At 42.5% G+C, this 17,676-nt stretch overlaps 2 protein-coding genes across 2 annotated transcripts in view; both read left to right on the top strand.

The window, feature by feature from the left end:
• Nucleotides 1–10,562, top strand: part of hs2st1a (heparan sulfate 2-O-sulfotransferase 1a) — a 30,256-nt gene extending 19,694 nt beyond the window's left edge. The window contains exons 2-7 of the mRNA XM_005939376.2: nucleotides 2,791–3,041; nucleotides 3,138–3,223; nucleotides 3,483–3,621; nucleotides 4,400–4,497; nucleotides 6,539–6,696; nucleotides 8,758–10,562. Of these exons, the coding sequence (XP_005939438.1) occupies nucleotides 2,791–3,041; nucleotides 3,138–3,223; nucleotides 3,483–3,621; nucleotides 4,400–4,497; nucleotides 6,539–6,696; nucleotides 8,758–8,981 (956 nt within the window). The 3' untranslated portion in view covers nucleotides 8,982–10,562. The remainder of the gene's footprint in view (nucleotides 1–2,790; nucleotides 3,042–3,137; nucleotides 3,224–3,482; nucleotides 3,622–4,399; nucleotides 4,498–6,538; nucleotides 6,697–8,757) is intronic.
• A 3,629-nt stretch (nucleotides 10,563–14,191) lies between these two features.
• The window catches only part of pkn2a (protein kinase N2a), a 23,697-nt gene continuing 20,212 nt past the window's right edge, over nucleotides 14,192–17,676 (top strand). The window contains exon 1 of the mRNA XM_042227521.1: nucleotides 14,192–14,502. Within this exon, the coding sequence (XP_042083455.1) occupies nucleotides 14,482–14,502 (21 nt within the window). The 5' untranslated portion in view covers nucleotides 14,192–14,481. The remainder of the gene's footprint in view (nucleotides 14,503–17,676) is intronic.

Below are 17,676 nucleotides of genomic sequence, written 5' to 3'. Positions count from 1 at the left end.
CCCCTAGAAGCAGGTGGTTGCCAATGGGTCATCAATTTCACGGTGACTACCTCTTTCATCCACTTGCAACCAGTCAGGGATTATTTCTTTTTCCCTTGTGGTCGGTGGTTGCCAGCCCTTAAATAACAAAAAGTATGTCATTGTCCAAAATTATATAGACCTCATTGTGGGAAGTATAGGAAAAATAACTAAGATGTAATATAGCGCTGTGCGATATGAACAAAATCTCATATCCCGATATAAGAATTCTATCGTCCTGATAACGATATAAATCACAAAAATGTAACATTTTCTGTGAATTCTGTGAATCTCGGGCAGCTCGACTTGCGGGAAGTGTTTCCAGCTGCCGTCATGTAGCTGGAGAGTGTTTTAACAGATGCATGAAACTCGACATTTTTAGACATAAGTTGTAATGCCCGCCGTTTTCTTTGTGAGTATTTATTACACAGCGTGCTGCGGGGAAAAGCCTGTTCTAACGTTTGAGTCTACGGTTTATTTTTTAGCACCTGACGGCTCTTTTTTTACTTCTCATCCGTAAACTCTGTCCATCTGCTCTTTCACGTGATTCAGTTTATTTTGAAAAGTCTCAACAGGATCTTGAGCTTTATTGTGAAAGGTTTATGTGAAACATAAACAAGCGGACGCGCGATGGCGTTACCGTCGTTGCTGCTAACCACAACGCATAAAAACAGGCGTGTGTCCCTTCGTAGTGTGGTTATATTAAATATAAGAGAAAAAGAGAACTTTAAGAAATTAATATAGCCACTACAGTGACCATCAAAACGATGAAAAAAATATTACAGTAAACAGTTTATTTTTGCGACACCACGAAACAAACAATAGCGTAAAATTAAACGATAGACGTTTTTATATCGTCATCCGATATATATCGTTATATCGAACAGCCCTAATGTAAGATAATATTTGGAATAACCATTATATTAAGGTTCCCATCATTCATATGAGTCAACTCTCTGTCAAAACCTTTGAGAATAAAGAGTGTGTCCTTAAGACACCTGGCACTGCACACCCGTAAAACTCTTCTTTTGTCTTTGCCATTCTCTCTCTGCTGTTGCAGTACTCCATTTTAAAAATAATCCAAAAACGACACTTGATCCCACGTGGGAAAGTTTCAACATAGCAACTGTTATTTCTGTTGTTGTTGGCCAAGGCGCTCTTTGGACGGACATGCGAATGAGTATCTCCATTACAGCTGTTCTGCACGCTGACAGCCTTCAGCCATTACAGCCACCTGGCACGTCTCCACGCCGTCAGTCCAGTTGTGAGCATGCTGAATCGGCGAGGCACCGTCAGAAACCAGATCTCGCTTTCATGAGTGGAACATTAACAGCTGCTCGGGAAGGTGTAAGAGCAGGGGCTGAGAGTATGTTCGCATTCACACAGATGAAGGGGAGGCTGCCGGAATCGCAGATGACATCTTAATTGGCCTTTTGGTGCCAGATGCCAGCCTGGAAAGACGTCCGGGCCAGGTCCAAGCTGTAACTGTGTCTCAGTTGCCAGGCACGGCATTAGGAAAGGTTTTTAGGAGCCTAGTGGCTCTGCTGGGAGCTCCCACGGGTATTAGGTTCTCCAGTGTTGTGCTGCCTCCCCTCCTCGTACAAACACCCTTCTTCTCTCTCCATGCTTCCTGCAGAGCACTCTGAGGCTTTGTCAACACCCGTCAATCTGAGGCGAATTCAGATAAAGAAAAGCCCAAGGACGACAAAGGCCAGGCCTTCTTTGTGTTCAATCTATTCACACCGAGCTACTGGGGTCTGGCTTTTCTGCAGCTTCGTGCAGTGTTTAGGTGGAAACAGCCCCCCCACGCCTCACAAAAAACCCTCCACCCTTCTCATTTAAGCTACATTGATGTCCTGCAAATGTCCAGTTAGCCACCAAATAACTGCCAACCTCTAACCCTGAACCACCTCTTACTGTTCCCTTTCCCACTCCCCTTTATGTGACACCTTTCTCAGAAGAATCATTTGCCATTACCCTGAGCCTGTTCTCCATGCTAGTCCAAATGAAGGTACATTTATTTGATCTAAAATATGAGCAAACACACAGTCCACTCTGCAGTTAAATGAGGAGAGTGAAAGTAAAGGTAGAGGACTGATATTAAAGATGAATCTGATTAGCGAACAAGAGAAGCGGTACCACAGTGTGAAATGGGCTGCTCACAAAATGATTACCTAATATTCCTGTTTGACATTACTCTTGATCCTCGGCGTGAAGCAGGGAAAGATCTTGAAGCTCTCCCGACAGATGGTGAAATGAAAATCCATTTTTAATGAAGTTACAGTTTAGTCTCTCACACAGCGCTGACGCTTCTGACAAGGAAACACGATATTTTAAGGTGTAAGTGGATCAGATTTGAATCAAAGACTATATTTGTAGCATGCATATCAAGTACAGTGAGTGTTGGATCATAGTTGTAAGTAAGAAAACACAAAGCTTTGAGGATTTGGGATGCTCTGAAATCAAACTGGAGCATGTGGTCTTCTTATTTTTCTCTTAAATCGATCAGTAGTTTAACAAATGAGCTGGACCTTTTTCACGGAAACCTCCCTGTGAAGCAGAATAACAGCAGGAACTGCTGTTATTCTGCTTCACAGGGAGGTCAAAGGTCAAGTTCAGCTTGAGAACAGCTTCACCTGGAGCTTGAGTAATCAGTAACTCACCGAAGGACTTTTTTAATCTTTCCTTTCAGGCAACTCTCATTTAAAAAAAAAAAAATCTTACTTCTGCATCTTGAACTTGCCTTTTTCTAATTTCCGTTCGTCTCCCCAGAACGAGCCATCGCCAGACACGAGGTACGAGAGATCGAGCAGAGGCACACGCAAGACAGCCTGCGGGAGCGGGACTCAGCCGCAGCGCTGTCCGACAGCGAGGATGACGTGGTCATCATCTACAACCGGGTGCCCAAGACGGCCAGCACTTCCTTCACCAACATCGCCTACGACCTGTGCGGGAAGAACCACTACCACGTCCTGCACATCAACACCACCAAGAACAACCCGGTCATGTCCCTCCAGGACCAGGTCAGGGGACCTGCGTTTCCTCCATCTTCCTACACCTGATCATCTTTGTCTGCTACGGAGGTCATTATTGTGATATGTTGATTTTGGTTTGTTCAGGTGCGGTTTGTAAAGAATGTGACTGAATGGAGGGAAATGAAGCCGGCTTTCTACCACGGACACGTCTCCTTCCTGGATTTCACCAAGTAAAGAAGCCTTCACTTCACATAGTGTTGTTTTGTTTTTTTTCTCCACAGCCCTGTAACTAGTAAAATCCACCCTGCTGTGGCTTTGATCAGCTGACTCCACCTTGTGGTCACTTAAAGCTGTTCACTCTCAGAGTGAAAAGCAAATTGTAGCCATTTGAATGTTTAAGAAAACAAAATTGCATAAAAACAAAAATTCTGTTTCATGCATTTTGATTTCATTCCTGGTGAGTTTTCTGAAACGAGTAATTCTCCTCAGGTTCGGGGTGAAGAAGAAGCCCATCTACATAAATGTGATTAGGGACCCAATTGAAAGGCTGGTGTCCTATTATTACTTTTTACGTTTCGGGGACGACTACAGGCCCGGCTTGAGACGCAGAAAACAAGGAGACAAGAAGGTAAAACAGCTCTATTCTTTTATTTAAAGAATGGATTCATTTTCATTTAAATAACAGGGATCTGTGGATGAAATCTCACTTAATATTTGGCTTGAGTGATCAAACCGAGCGTTTATCTTCCAGAGCTCAGCATTTTGAGGCCTCTGTGCTGCCGACAGTCATCAAGGCATTGAGTGTTTTTGGGGTGTCCGTGGTTGAATCCCGTGGTTATAAATGGAAAAACATCAGGAATGCTAGCAAAAACAATCTAATTACATCTGGCACAAATGTTCATTTGGACTCAAGGATGAGTTCATTAAAAGTTAGTAGTCAAGATCAGTGTCACCTCACCAAAGTCGAGAATTCGCAGTTTAATTATCGCTAAATTTCACACAAATGCCTCTAACGGGAAAATCCGATGAAGTGGTGACATAAAATGTCACCAGACTGGGTTGTTACCAGCTACTTAACTAGCATACCACTGTGAGGTGGTAATTCCAGTTAAAACAAAATTCCCTCTCTTTCATTTCTCCCAAATGTGTGTTTTGTTTTTTCTTTTGAACTAGAAGAAAAAATTACTGGAGAATTGAAGTTCTGACTAAACTGTGGAAAATAACCACTTAAAGTAACTTTTAAAGGCTCGGTGTAGCTTCAGGATTATATTTGTGCATAAAGCTACTTCGGAATGTTGTCGTCTTTCTTTTGTTTCTCAGTGCATTAAGGGATATGAAGGTCTAATATGAAGGAACACGTATCTTTTCGTCTGCTTTCTTGGTGTTTTTCATGTTCTGTGTTTCAGACGTTCGATGAATGTGTATCAGCTGGTGGCTCGGACTGCGCTCCCGAGAAGCTCTGGCTCCAGATTCCCTTTTTCTGTGGTCACTACTCCGAATGCTGGTGAGAATTCAAACACCTGCTGCTCCTGCTGTGTCGCATTCAGACCACACTGAGTCTGAGATTATCAAACGCGTCTCCTTTTTTTAGACATTTGCATGTTGACAGAAGAGATCTGGTTATATTGCAACCAAAAACAGGAATGAACAGGCTTAATGATACAGCTTATGTACCTAATAAAATAGTGTAGCTATAAATCAATACACTGTTTTGTTTTCTTCGAGGTGTGCATTGTGTGTTTAAAATTTTTTTTTTTTAAAAATGAGCAAAGCAGACAAGATGAGAACAAAAGAAGAAGTAGCAGACCTGAAAAAACTACAGCAGAGAGTAAAGTATCCCAAAGTCATGTCAGGCTTTCATGTAGCATCATTGCTGTTGGCAATCAGTGGATGGATCAACTAATGTTGCAGGTCCTGTGTTAGGCCTGTGCTGGGTGTTTAACTGTTTCTTAAACACATGACTTTTCAGATACTGTTCATCAGTCACAGGGAGGTTGTTTTTTTTTTTAAACTTGCCATTTCTTTATCCTCCAATGTCCAGTTTTTTTTTTTTGGGGGGGGGGGGGTTAAGGACACGCTGCACACCATGCTGAGTTTTTGGCTAATAGTTCTTTTGGGAATCACCTTGTTGGTGCAAAAGTACTGTTTTATGCCAGTTTAACTGTGTTATCTTCAGCATTTTCTACAGATTCAACTGCAGAAATTGGTTGACAGGGCAGATTTAGTGTTTTCATAAAAGAGTGGTTAAAGACAGACTATTAAAACATCTATCCATCTTGTTTCGCTGGGGTCGGTTCGTGGGGCAGCAGTCTTAGCAGAAAAGCCCAGACCTCCCTCTCCGTGGCCACCTCCTCTAGCTCTTCCGGTGGAACACCAAGGCATTCCCAGGGCAGCTGACAGACATAATCCCTCCAGCGTGTCCTGGGTCTGCTCCATGGCCTCCGAAAGAAAACCGGTTCCTCCTAAAACACTCAGGTACAAGAACTTGACTGAAAATGAGCGAAAAAGCAGCCGATGTCTGAAGAAAAATTTCTGAAAGCCCGGAGAACCATTGCTCAAGAGCACTTTAAAAAAAACTGCATTATAAGTCTGTCTCTTTGGGAGCAAAATAAGAATAAATCAGGACTGGCTCGAGGCATTTGCACAGTATCAAATGTTAAATATGCTCGGTTGGGTTCAGATTTAACACCACTGTTAGGGTAGGAATAAATGCAGCGGTGAGATATTTTTCTCTGGATTTGTTGTCAACAACACAAACAAGCAAAGTCACTGACCTTGTCTTTTCCTCGGTGCATGCAGATGAAATTGTTAAAAAAGACGTGATGTATCAGTTTTGTTCAATAGAGCACCACATTCAGTCATTCTCTGCTTTGCTACACTCTCTCCTCAAGGTCTCCAGTAGCCCTCTCACTGCCTTGAGCCGTTCTCTCTACATTGTGTTTTCTTCCTTTTTTATCAGTCTCTCGCTGACCCTACTCATCCCTCTCACCCTGACTAATCCTTTGCCAACTCTGCTTTCCATCTTTTAACCATCTACCCTCTTGCTGACTGAAGGTCTGAGTGTCTGGTATTTAGAAAGCAGTATAATAAAGTAATGGAAAGGCCCTTGGAAACATTAAATAAATAGTGAAGACAAAAAGGTGAGGTCAGTGCAGCCAGTCATAGATTGATGTGTTTAAGAAGGCCTTGCCAACAATTTACTTTATAGGTTTAAACAATCCTTATTTTATTTTCACTACCAAGCTTTTTATTATTTTTTTCCTTTTGCTCCGCTCTCCTGTTGTCTCAACCCTCTCCGGACTCACGGCTCACCTAATCGTTCATCCTGTCTGTCTTTCAGCTCCTCTCTGCTGCTCTTCTCTCCATCACCTCCTCTTCCTCCGTGTCAGGCCTTACATCATTCTTCCCCTCCATTTCTGCTCAGTTTTTCCAAGCTGTGTGGGATATTTTTTTCCCATCCAGCAGAGCAGCGACTCCCTGAGAATAAAGAGAAAATATCCACATCGAAAAGAAAAACATGACTTTTTTTTTCTTTTTGTGTGTAGGAACGTGGGCAGTCAGTGGGCTCTGGAGCAGGCAAAGTACAACCTGGTGAATGAGTACATGTTGGTCGGCGTAACAGAAGAGCTGGAAGATTTTGTCATGATGCTGGAGGCCGCGCTGCCACGCTTCTTCAAAGGAGCCACTGAGCTGTACAAAACAGGTGCTGCTCCTGCCACACAGTTTAAACAAATAAAAAAAAATATATATATATATATATATATAATTAATTTGCTGCTTCAATCCTCTCACTGCAATTTCAGGGCTAAATATTGTGTGTTTACGTGCTGCGGTTGCTCATTAGCGCTTTGAATCGCTCTCCTGTGATCGGCTGTGATCAAAATGCAGTCGTGCTGCTTCACTGATGTAGTTACAGATTAGTTATAATGAGTGCAGCCAGAATGAATAATGGGCAGCACAATAGGGTCCGGTGTGACAATCACGCCGATGCACAATGATTCAATATACCCGAGCGCATTAAACAATTAATCTGAAGACTAAGTCTCACATTCAAATGTCACGTCGTCTTGATCTGTCTCATTTCTTTGTGCACGGGTACAGCTAATGTTTACTAAATTACTCAGCTAGCACCTGGTTGCCAGGTTTCTGGCATTAGTAAGTTATCTGTGACTTTCAATCTGGTCAAACCGGAGGACTGTAGATAACGCATGACCGTTTGTGGTGCTTCTTTCTGTTTGTTTTTTATTTCTCTGACTACTGCACAGTGATGATGCACAGTCACTGTGCCTAGTCAAGTGTCAGGCAATTAACAGTTAATTAAAGAACTACTTATTTTACAGTGCGTGGTTTTTGTTTTGGGTTTGTTTGGTTTTTTTAATACAGAGCAAATAAACTTGACACTATTTAGTGGCCTGTTTCCAGAGTTAAATGGACAGTTAACTGCAAAGTCATATTTATCTATTATTCATCTTTATTGTAGGGCTATTTATTCCTTTTAGATACACTATATTGCCAGAAGTATTCATTCACCCATCCAAATCTTCTAATTCAGGTGTTCCAATCACTTTCATGGCCACAGCCGTATAAAAGATACTGTGATGTATAATGTGCAGAGGTGGCCAACTTTCTGTAGAGTCAATGCTACAGATCTTCAAACTTCATGTGGGCTTCAGATTAGCTCAAGAACTGTATGTAGAGAGCTTTGTGGAATGGGTTTATCATATTAAAGCCAATGGATAAAATTGGGATCTCACGCAAGTGCTTGTGACGGCAGACGAGCATATACTTTTGGCAATATAGTGTCTTTTTGGTGCAGGTTGCCTTGTTTTGGAGATACTGGCTATAAAATCTGCTGAGTCTGATCCATCTTGATTATGCTTTGCTTAAATATAGGAATATAACCAAAATATAAGCAGTTAATTCAAGTCCCCCTTCTGCAAAGACTGACAGTTGACACAACAATTGTTTTCAAACGTTTGCCGATCTGTCTGAAAGTGACCGCAGTCTTGTTTGGAGACGGGTTGGAGATGAGTTGCCTCCCAACCGGTGACCTATGTGATGTTTTGCAAAAGAAAGTGGTCACCATGCCTACCTGCAATTGCTTGTCGAAGCAATTTTTGTTGCCTACAAGGAGGTGGCCCCCAATCCCCCCCCCCCCCTCACCCACAGTTATGTATTTTATTTTTACATTTCTGAAGAAAAGGCTTAAATAACTGTGCGTCACACACCAGCACAATCTAAATGAATAAAAGTCCTATTTTTAGGTGAACTGGCCCTTTAAGACAGCCTCCCCCACACACACAGAGACACACATGTTTAGTGTTAGCTGTTTATTGGACGTACAGATAGCAGTGTTATGTAGGATTTTGTTGTTGTCGGTTGTGTAGTTTATATTAGAAAAAGCTCACACTAAGTATGCTTTAATGTTGCTGTTGTCACGGCAGCCATTTTGACACGAAGCAGCAGGAAGTCACTTTAATGAAGGCCACGCACCTAAACAGAAAAGAAGCTGCTGCTGTTTCATGTGAAAATGGCAACTGTTCAAAGATCTCGGAAAAAAGAAAAGGTGTCGTTCTGATTGAAGCTGCTTGTTGTTAATGCCAGTGGATTAACAGAAGAACTGCAACAATCGCTTCTGCAAAACTAACAAAAGTAACACTTAAATGCATTACCAGTAAATATAACAGGCTGCTTGTGTACTAAGTACTGAATGATTGAGTTCATGTCCTTTAATCCCATGTTGTTCCTCCCACTCGCATCACAGGTAAGAAGTCCCACCTAAGGAAGACCAGCGAGAAGAAGCCGCCCACAAAGGAGTCGATTGCCAAGCTGCAGCAGTCCACCATCTGGAAGATGGAGAACGACTTCTATGAATTTGCCCTGGAGCAGTTCCAGTTCGTCAGGGCGCATGCTGTCCGGGAAAAGGACGGGGAACTCTACCTGCTGGCCCAAAATTTCTTCTATGAAAAAATCTACCCCAAAAACTAGAGAAGAGAGCGGAGTGCTTTGGAGGAGGACGGAACACTTCGTCCATGCTCAGTCGTGCGCTCTTGAGACAAACAGAAGTGGGAGTGAGGTGAGACTTGAGGACTACCGCTGACCGTGTGCCTCGTTTGAGAGCATGATGCGGAGCTGGAGAAGCAATCCGGCTGTGACGCAGCGACCGGACTGGCAGCAGTTGCTACTCGCGGCTGTGCCGGCCAGCTGGACGAGGAGCTCGGGTTTCAATCGGCAGGTTGCTATCGCTACCGGCAGCTGCTCCACTCCCTTTCACTACAACGCCGAAGGTCGTCCATGCCGAGGGCCTCTCCCGGCTCGCGTCTTAAAGGCGACCGGCCGACAGCTGACCATCCCTCCACTCCTGATTGGATTCATTGTTCTTCTATCCAGAAGATTCTCATTGGCTCTGTACTGTTTGGTTGTGTTTGGTTGTATTTTATCTCTTTATTGCGTTTTTGGTTTGTACTTAAAGACGTTTGACGGTGAAACGACATGCCTCACGCCTCATCACCACTACTAACTTAAAGAGACGGTACTGTAAGAAACGTTGCTGTGTTGCTGGACTTGAATGGAGCCTTTTGAGGTTTTTATGAGTAAAAGTCCTGTGAACGCGGACTGTTTCCCGGGGCAGGCGTGTATGTTTTATACTATACTAAGTGTGTGACTCTTGTAAATGTGCAGCTTTTCCTATGGAGGGTAACGGAGGAAACGTTTACACCTTATTTTATTGAAGTGAGGTGAACTTGCTGCTTCTGTAAATATTTACAACTTTTTAAATCCATTGCATTTCCTGGCAGATAGGTCACAGAAGTCTGGACGTGTTGTTGGTTTTATTTTTGTCACGTAGAAGCATTTAAACACGGGAGGCTGCTAAAATCCGTTTGGGGAAATGTGCTTTTCCTTGTTTTCAATGCGACTTTTGTACCAGTAAATTTAAGACTTTTAGCAACTAAAGCATGAAGAGTGGACATGAGGAAGTTCCCCTGCTGTATTGGGTGTCCCCTAACTCCACTATGAGCCAAATGTTTCCATTTTTTTTTTTTTTTTTTTTTTTACAAGTGGCGAAATTATGCATTAATTCAGGAGCTTCAGAAGAGCATTCCCAGTCAAAGCCAGACTGTTTCTCATTGATTTTTATGCCAAGCTAACATAACCAGCTGCAGCATTACAATACGTTTAAAAGGCTGATAAGAGATCAGTCTTCATTCATTTACTTGATAAATTGGCTTTATTTGGGCTCTGATGGGGTTTATTTTTTTAATCGTGTAAGGGAAACGATGAAAATTACAAGTATTTTAAAAAAGCATACTTTGTTATGATGGGAAAGAGCCCCAGCTTCTTCCTGGATGTGCTGTCACGGTCTGTATTTGTATATCCAGGTGAATGGATGCTCCCTTGCCATCTGAGGACATACTGTAGTTAACCACTCTGTCTTGTGTGCCTTCTCTAGAGTTCGCCTTGTTTTGCAGGTTTTTCTGATTGAACATAAAGACGACACGGCTGCCATGTCTGTTTTCATCTTTTGATTGACAAACAATATAAAGAAGACTTTAAAAAAACTACCTGAGGTTCATGACTGGTTTTTGTTTTGTTTTGTTTTTTTCTTTTCCAAATGTTTTTGCATCATCATCATCATCACTGTGTACAGCAGAGCAAGGATTTTGCGAGGTGATACACATAAACGGAAAAGTCGAGCTGGCTTACTTCAGGTGTCCTGCAGGGGGCGATAAAGAGCCTCCAGGTTCACTCCTGCCTCTGAGTGTGTGTTTATCATTTTCACATGACTTTCCAAGCAGTGTTTGGTGATTGCAGTGACATGTGGTTGTGTGCCAACCTCTTTATATTCCCAGCACATGTTCAGCACCTCCTCTTCTCGTAGTTCCTGCAGCTGAGCTTCATAAACGGAGGGCACTGAAACAGGAGCCACCACAGGCCAGGGAAAGTTTATGTGAGCCAGTGCTGCCACTCAGCGTTATTCACCCATGCTCTCAGATAATCCCTGGACAGGCATCAGCTACTGGACTCATCCCCGGTAATCTCAAATCATTCTCCAGTTACAGCTTCCTGGTCTTGGCCCTCTGACCTAGATTAACATGGACAATGCCCCCCCTCATACTCTGAAGCCTCAGTTACACGCTGCCTTTTAATATTAGACCAGGGACTGCCTATATTTTACAACAGTCTGCTACTGAAAGCTCCATGTACACAACCTAAAATAAACCTTTAATACACACCCATACATGCACAACATTTAACATATGGTCATGTAGCGTTGTGGTTTTCAGTGTCAGATGTGAGGTTCCCTGTTGATTGGATGACATATAACAAATGTATAGAACCACTACAGATACCAGATTTTCTACTGATTCTTTTTTCTTTATTTTATTGTTTACCGGTAATCAAGTGAGCCGGGGGATTCTTTCAGTTTAGCAAAGCTGGTCAAGAATTTAAAATGAGCCAAGCTGTCACATCCTGGGGTTTTCATTCAGTCACTAGGGTAATTTTTCCATGCGCTAACTCTGTTGTCATGTCAGTCACTACCACTCCCACATGCCTGTCCTTTCTTGTCAGTAGTGTCACCTGATCTGCCTCTCCTCTCCACTCACCTGCTCCTATTCAGCCAACCGATACCGCGGTAGGTGTTCATCCAGCTCCCCACCACTGATCAGTCAGACTGTCTTTGAGCTCGGTGCCTTAGCTTTCCAATATTCTGTGTCAGTGCCTGCTTTTTAATATCATTACCTGTAGTTTTAGAATTTGCTACATCTCGTGCTTTGTTTGTCAGTAGAGTTAATTAGCTTTTTATTTATTTTGTTGTTGTTTTTAAACCAGGAGCCATTTTACTGGATGTTCATTTCCCCACTGTAAAACCCGTGCTATGTAACGTCATTCAATATGTTTTGCTTAGTGTTGCATCACTGGAGGTTTGACTAAGAATAATGCATGAGCAGAGTTTCACACGCAGGCTGTGGATATCGACCTGAGAAACATGGAAAAGGAAAATAAACAAGCTAGCCTGAATCATTCCCTTTATGTCTGTGAAGTGTATTTTTATGCTTTGCCGCTATTGGTAATAATTCCATCCATTCATTTTCTTGCACCTATCCAGCTCAGGGTTGTGGGGGTGGTTGCAGCTGTCACAGGGTGAAAGATGGGGTACATCCTCCACAGGTTGGCAGTCTATTGCCGAGCTAACACAATGAGAAAACCATTCACACCAGTCACTTTGAAAATCACCAATTAGCCTTTCCTGTGCAATGGAGAACATTTAAACTCTGGTAGACTAGCTGGTGGATTTTAACCCACTACCTTTAGGAACGAGTGATAAACACCACACCACCATAAACTCATATATATGGGGTTGCTTTAAAAAAAAAAAGGCAAAAACAAGCTAACTTGAAATATATAGAGTGAATGAAAGGATTGTTTTTCCTTTTTCTTTTTAAAATCCTGTCTGAACCATAGCCATCTCACTAAAACGTCACCATCACCTCAGTAATCTGGATAATAATCGTTTATCATGTGTTGTAACACACCCACATCTGTGTTATTTGAGTGAGATAACAGAGGTGGAACTCTGGGGAGGTGCAACGCAGACATACACGTGTCTGATAATGGCAGATATCAATAAATATAAACAAACCTGCCAGCACATTAAATCGCCTCCATTTTTTCCCCTCCCACACCATGCACTACGCCTGAGCAGTTCACAGATTGTGAATACTGATGATGTATCACTGATGTATATGAAAGGCATCACAGCATCTATTCCGCCCCCTCCTGTCCTCAGTGGGCTTTTGGAGAATGACCTTTGCAGGAATTTAAACAGGAACATCACATTTAAAAGTCTTTAGTCTCTTTTGCATGTACAATATGCTGACAGTGCTCAGTTTATGACCAACAAAACAACTAAGTACAGAGAAAAAAGTAAGTCCGGTCTCTGGGACATATGGCTGGTGATGAAGAGTGTGCCTCTGTGGGTTATGTAATGCTGCAGTAACTCTTCTCACTGAGGTGCGACATATCAGCCACTGATCTCACTTCAAAACCACAGCAACAGAGTAATGTTTAAAAGAAGTGGAAGCACAGTGGGAAAGGAGCCCCTGTACCAACTTTGTGAAAAACATGGCATCAAATTAAAAATGAGCATATCATTTTCTTTTAAATAAAATACGATTGTTAACATTTGACATATGTTTTGTGCTATTTTTATCCTTGGACATGGTTAGCAACAATACTCAGGTAGGCTGTGATGTTTAAACGATCAGCTGCTATGCAAAAAGATATCTACCACACTGTTATATCACCACAAGCAGCCTAAGCCAGTGGTATAAGGCACGATGGATCCATGCTTTCATGCAGTTTACACCATATTGTGACGCTATCATCCGAATATCGCAGCACAAATCAAGACTCATCAGATCAGGGAATGTTTTTCCAGTCTTCTACTGACCAGTTTTGATGAGCTCGCGTGACCTGTAGCCTCAGTGTTATGAACTTAGCTGACAGGAGTCCCATCTGGTGTGATCTTTTGTTGCCTTGGGCTTCAACATTGGATGTGTTGTGCATTCAGAGATACTCTTCTGCATACCTTGGTTGTAATGAGTGATTATTTGTCATCAAAAAGGGATTTCCAGCCAAAGAACTGACCGTCACTGTATATTTTCTATTTTTAACACCATTTTGTATATGGTTGTGTGGGAAAATCCCCGCAGATCAGCAGATTTGCATGTTTCAAAGTCACGCACATCACCTTTGTTGCCCACTCTGATACTGGGTTTAAACAGGCTGTGATGACTTCATCTACATGCCTAAATATGATTATCTGATTAGATTAAAAGCAGTTGAACAGTTGTACCTATAAGAGTGGCCAGTGAGGTTAGGGTTACATTTTAAATGTTATCTTTTTTTAAATTGTACTTTCACTTACCTTCTCAACTTTGAATAAATATAAATAGTTGCAAGACTTTTACTTGTAAAAGCATTTTATTTAAATTGACTGGTGTTACTCCTCCACCTTTAATGTCTAATACGGCTGCTTCACATATGTAAGCCTTGATTTAATTTCTTTATTTGTGTTTGGGGAAGATTTGGGGATGTTAGCCTGAGGTGAGGCCAGCCTTTACGAAGTTTCTGATCACATGTGTGTAGTAGCTGTCCCGGCAGTGTTGCAGCTCCTCTGGGCGGACTCTTCTAATATAACCACCGCCTCTTTCTCCAGCTGCACTGGGACAGATTTATGCTTCAGCTTTTTATTTATGAGCGCCAGTCCACCCTCCTGGACTCCGCTAGGACGGTGCGAGCGCGTCAGAGAAGTGTGAAGACGGCATGGGAAACTCCGTGTACCCGAGATGACCGATGGTTTGGTCAAAATAGTGAAGTTTTTTTGTCGCCAGAGAGGGAAACTTAAAACAAGGTTTGCTTTTGGAGTCCCACCACCCCTCCCTCCGCTCTCCCTGTAGGATTTGATTCAAAGGCGAAAACCAAGATGGCCGCCGACTCCGTGCAGGTAGGAAAAGTTGACAACTGTTGCGAAAAGTGCGCAAACTTGCTCCAGAGGTGCAGTTAGAAGTTAGCTAACAATCAAAACGCTTTAAAACGAGGCTTGCTGTGAGTTAGTCGTGTGTTAGAGGACTGCAGGGCCTCTGCTAGGTCCCAGAAGGCTGCCTGGGAATTATCCATGGATTGAGGCCTGGCACACAATTGTCCAAACTAACTTTCAAACCGGGAATTTTGTGCGAAAACCGCCGTGTTATTTAATGTAACGGATCCTGTTGTAGTAAACGAGGTTTAGTGTTTGCGTAACCGTAAAAGCTCTTAAATAGTGGCTGTTTAAAGTAAACGTACAGGTCTAAGTTAACCTGCGTTACTTTTTTGGGAAAATAAACGTTGCCGCCGTGTGTTTAGATACTGGCAGTGTGCAGAAAATGTGGTAAAACTAGACAAAAAAGAAAATGTCGTCTTTGTAAAGAAAATGCTTTGAGTTTTCTTTTCCAAGCTCGTTATAAACTGGTTGAACGTATAACCAGCGACACCACAGCAGCCAGCTTAGTGCCAACTGCAACAGTAATGCTAGTTTCTGTTTTTAAAAGAGAGGCTGGAAGTCAGTGTTACGCTCTCCTTTTTTTTTTTGTTCGGTGTGAACAGTTATGACTCACTGATTAATACAGTTTCACTCGAGTGACGTCACTCCCCCCTCCTCCTCCAAGTGCATCTTTATATCAGAAACACTGTTGAGTTGTGCGACAGCTCATCCATACAGCTCGTTGTCCGATGGCACTACTTTATGCGTGACCTCCAAAACTCGTGTTCAACTTGAAAGCTGCCTCACCTCCACGGGTGCGGGAACCTAATGCTGTATTTGTCATGTATGGATGACTCAGACCGATGAGGTGTTTAATTTGTGCATCTTAAATGATACATGCCACATGATCTAGGTAGATTATACAACACAGAATCTATACTTGTTTATACTTATTATATTTAAACATTATATTGCCTGGGAGCAGCCATGTTTGAATGCTGTACATGTGTAAGGACGGACATGTATGTAAGTTAGATTAAGCTCACAGACTAATCTTACTTTGAGGACTGGTTGATTTGTGTAATTAAAAGAGTGTGACCGTAATTTGGTTTGTACCTTTTTGTTTTTCTTTAGAGCTAACGAATAACAAAAAGCAAAACCTTCACTGTAATGACTAAAACTAAACGATGTATTAATACTTCAACCAGACTTTTAACAACTCCATCACAGTAAGAGAATTGTGGACATTTGGATAATAATTTCGGTCTCTGTTTCAGAACCGTTACACCGGTTAAATTATAAGAAGATTTACTTTTACTTTCTCAAAGGTTAGCAATATAATCTGGAGTGAAATCTGACACTGCACATTTATGGTCGTGTGTGGGTGATGATGAATGATAAAAACAACAGTCGGCATAATGTAACAGGAAGGCAGTGTCAAATTTGTGTGCATGAATAAATAACAGTAGGACATGTTGGTGTCTCCGGTGCTGGGGTCTTTATCCTGTTAAAAGCCACATGTAGTTTTTAATTTTATCTTTGGCATTCTGCTAAATTTAAACACCTGCTTCTGGAAATTGGAGTCGAACTCAGCAGGGTGACAGGTGCAGGAAAGTGGTTTACCTCTCATTCAGGTTTTTTGGACACCTACTGCCTGAGGAGCTCAGAAATGACCTTTAGCTGCTGTGATGTGACATGTGAGGCGTTCCCTGCTGTTTGACTTGCTGTGGGATATGTAGTCTGCTTGCGTGAAGGTTGCACTTGTAAGCGCTATCTTTATTAGCTTGTGTTGCTATTTTTGGCGGCAGCACAGAGTACAGGGCTGTGGCCAGTGCTCTGCAGCCAGCTGTGGGGGTAAGATAGACCGGGTGTCGGGTTGTAGGCTGCGATTAGGCCTCGCACAGAAATGGCAAGGGCTTGGCTTTTTTAGCACAGACTTCGATAGCGGGCTCAAACTTTGCATTGTCCTTTTGTGTGAGTGGAGCTCTTGTTGTTAGACTTCTACTTCTACCTGAGGTCCAGACCAAATGTTTGCTTTTACCTCCGTTGCCTTTCATGTCCCGGAGCTCTAAAGGAGCTCATTAACAAAGGTCAACATTTGTAGGTAACCCTTGCCCTACTCATTTAAGAATATGGCACCTTTTTTGTGTGCTTTTCCTTAGACACGCATTAAGTGGTTCCCAGCAGGACTGTTTTTGTAACATCAACTAAAATATGTATCCACAAGGTTTTCGGTACTGTTTACATTTGTTGTGAAGCCTTGGATGTTTCACAGTGCAGCCAGCAGAGCCACACTGGCAAGTTCCCTCCATTCATCATGAACTGTATGTATTGTAGCGTGAGTGGAGACATTTGCTTACAATTTCTGCTCTGCTCGTCTTTGAACTTAGTAAGTCTCGAGTTCCCGGTATGATGTCACTCCCCCTTACGGGGTGATACGTTCTAGCGTCAAAAGATGATAAGAGCAGTTGGAGGTAAAGGAGCAAGTCAGTGAGGTATTGCAGTGAGAGGAGAGCTTGGTCTTTTTCTTTTATTTGATCTCAAAATTAAAACACAGGCCCCGCGGGGTCTTCTAGCTGATTAATTTCTGCCTTATCTGATTGGCCTTTCATGGATTTCCTTGCATTGTTGAACAGTAAAATAGGCCTCTTCTGGTGTCCTCCTGCTATCGTCATTCCACATTGGTCAGATGCAGCTACAGTGCAAACAAGTTTTGCAGAGCAGCCAACTTAAGAAGAGGACTCCCCCACCCCCCTCCCAGCTGTGACCTCCATTTTACCTACGAGTCGACCAGGATATGTGCAAACTATAGTTTCCTTTAAAGACTACTTATAGAAGAGAGGCCAGGATGGGGGAAGGGAAGGAATAAGCTGATGGAAAGCCCTCATCTTACCAAGCGTGATGCGTTTTCCTTAATATTAATCTGTCAGTCATATGCCATTGACTCGATTCAGGGTTTGGTCCAGGTACATGTGGTTAGCTCCTGATGTACCTTGTGTAATGATCAATTCAGGTACATGGTGATGGTCCTAGAAATAGCTTTTAATGTGAAACGGGTTCAATCCTTGGAAAGGAAGTAACTGTGAAGAGAGGTGGAAAACCAGAAATGCAGCTTGGATAAAGGACAATATACCACAGTCTTGTTTAAGAATTTCTTTC

The sequence above is a fragment of the Haplochromis burtoni genome, unplaced genomic scaffold (assembly GCF_018398535.1).
Source record: "Haplochromis burtoni strain Fernald_Lab_line unplaced genomic scaffold, NCSU_Asbu1 Contig_266, whole genome shotgun sequence".
Lineage (NCBI taxonomy): Eukaryota > Metazoa > Chordata > Actinopteri > Cichliformes > Cichlidae > Haplochromis > Haplochromis burtoni.
Note: the sequence above shows the minus strand (reverse complement) of the source record. Positions and strands in the feature narration are given on the sequence as shown.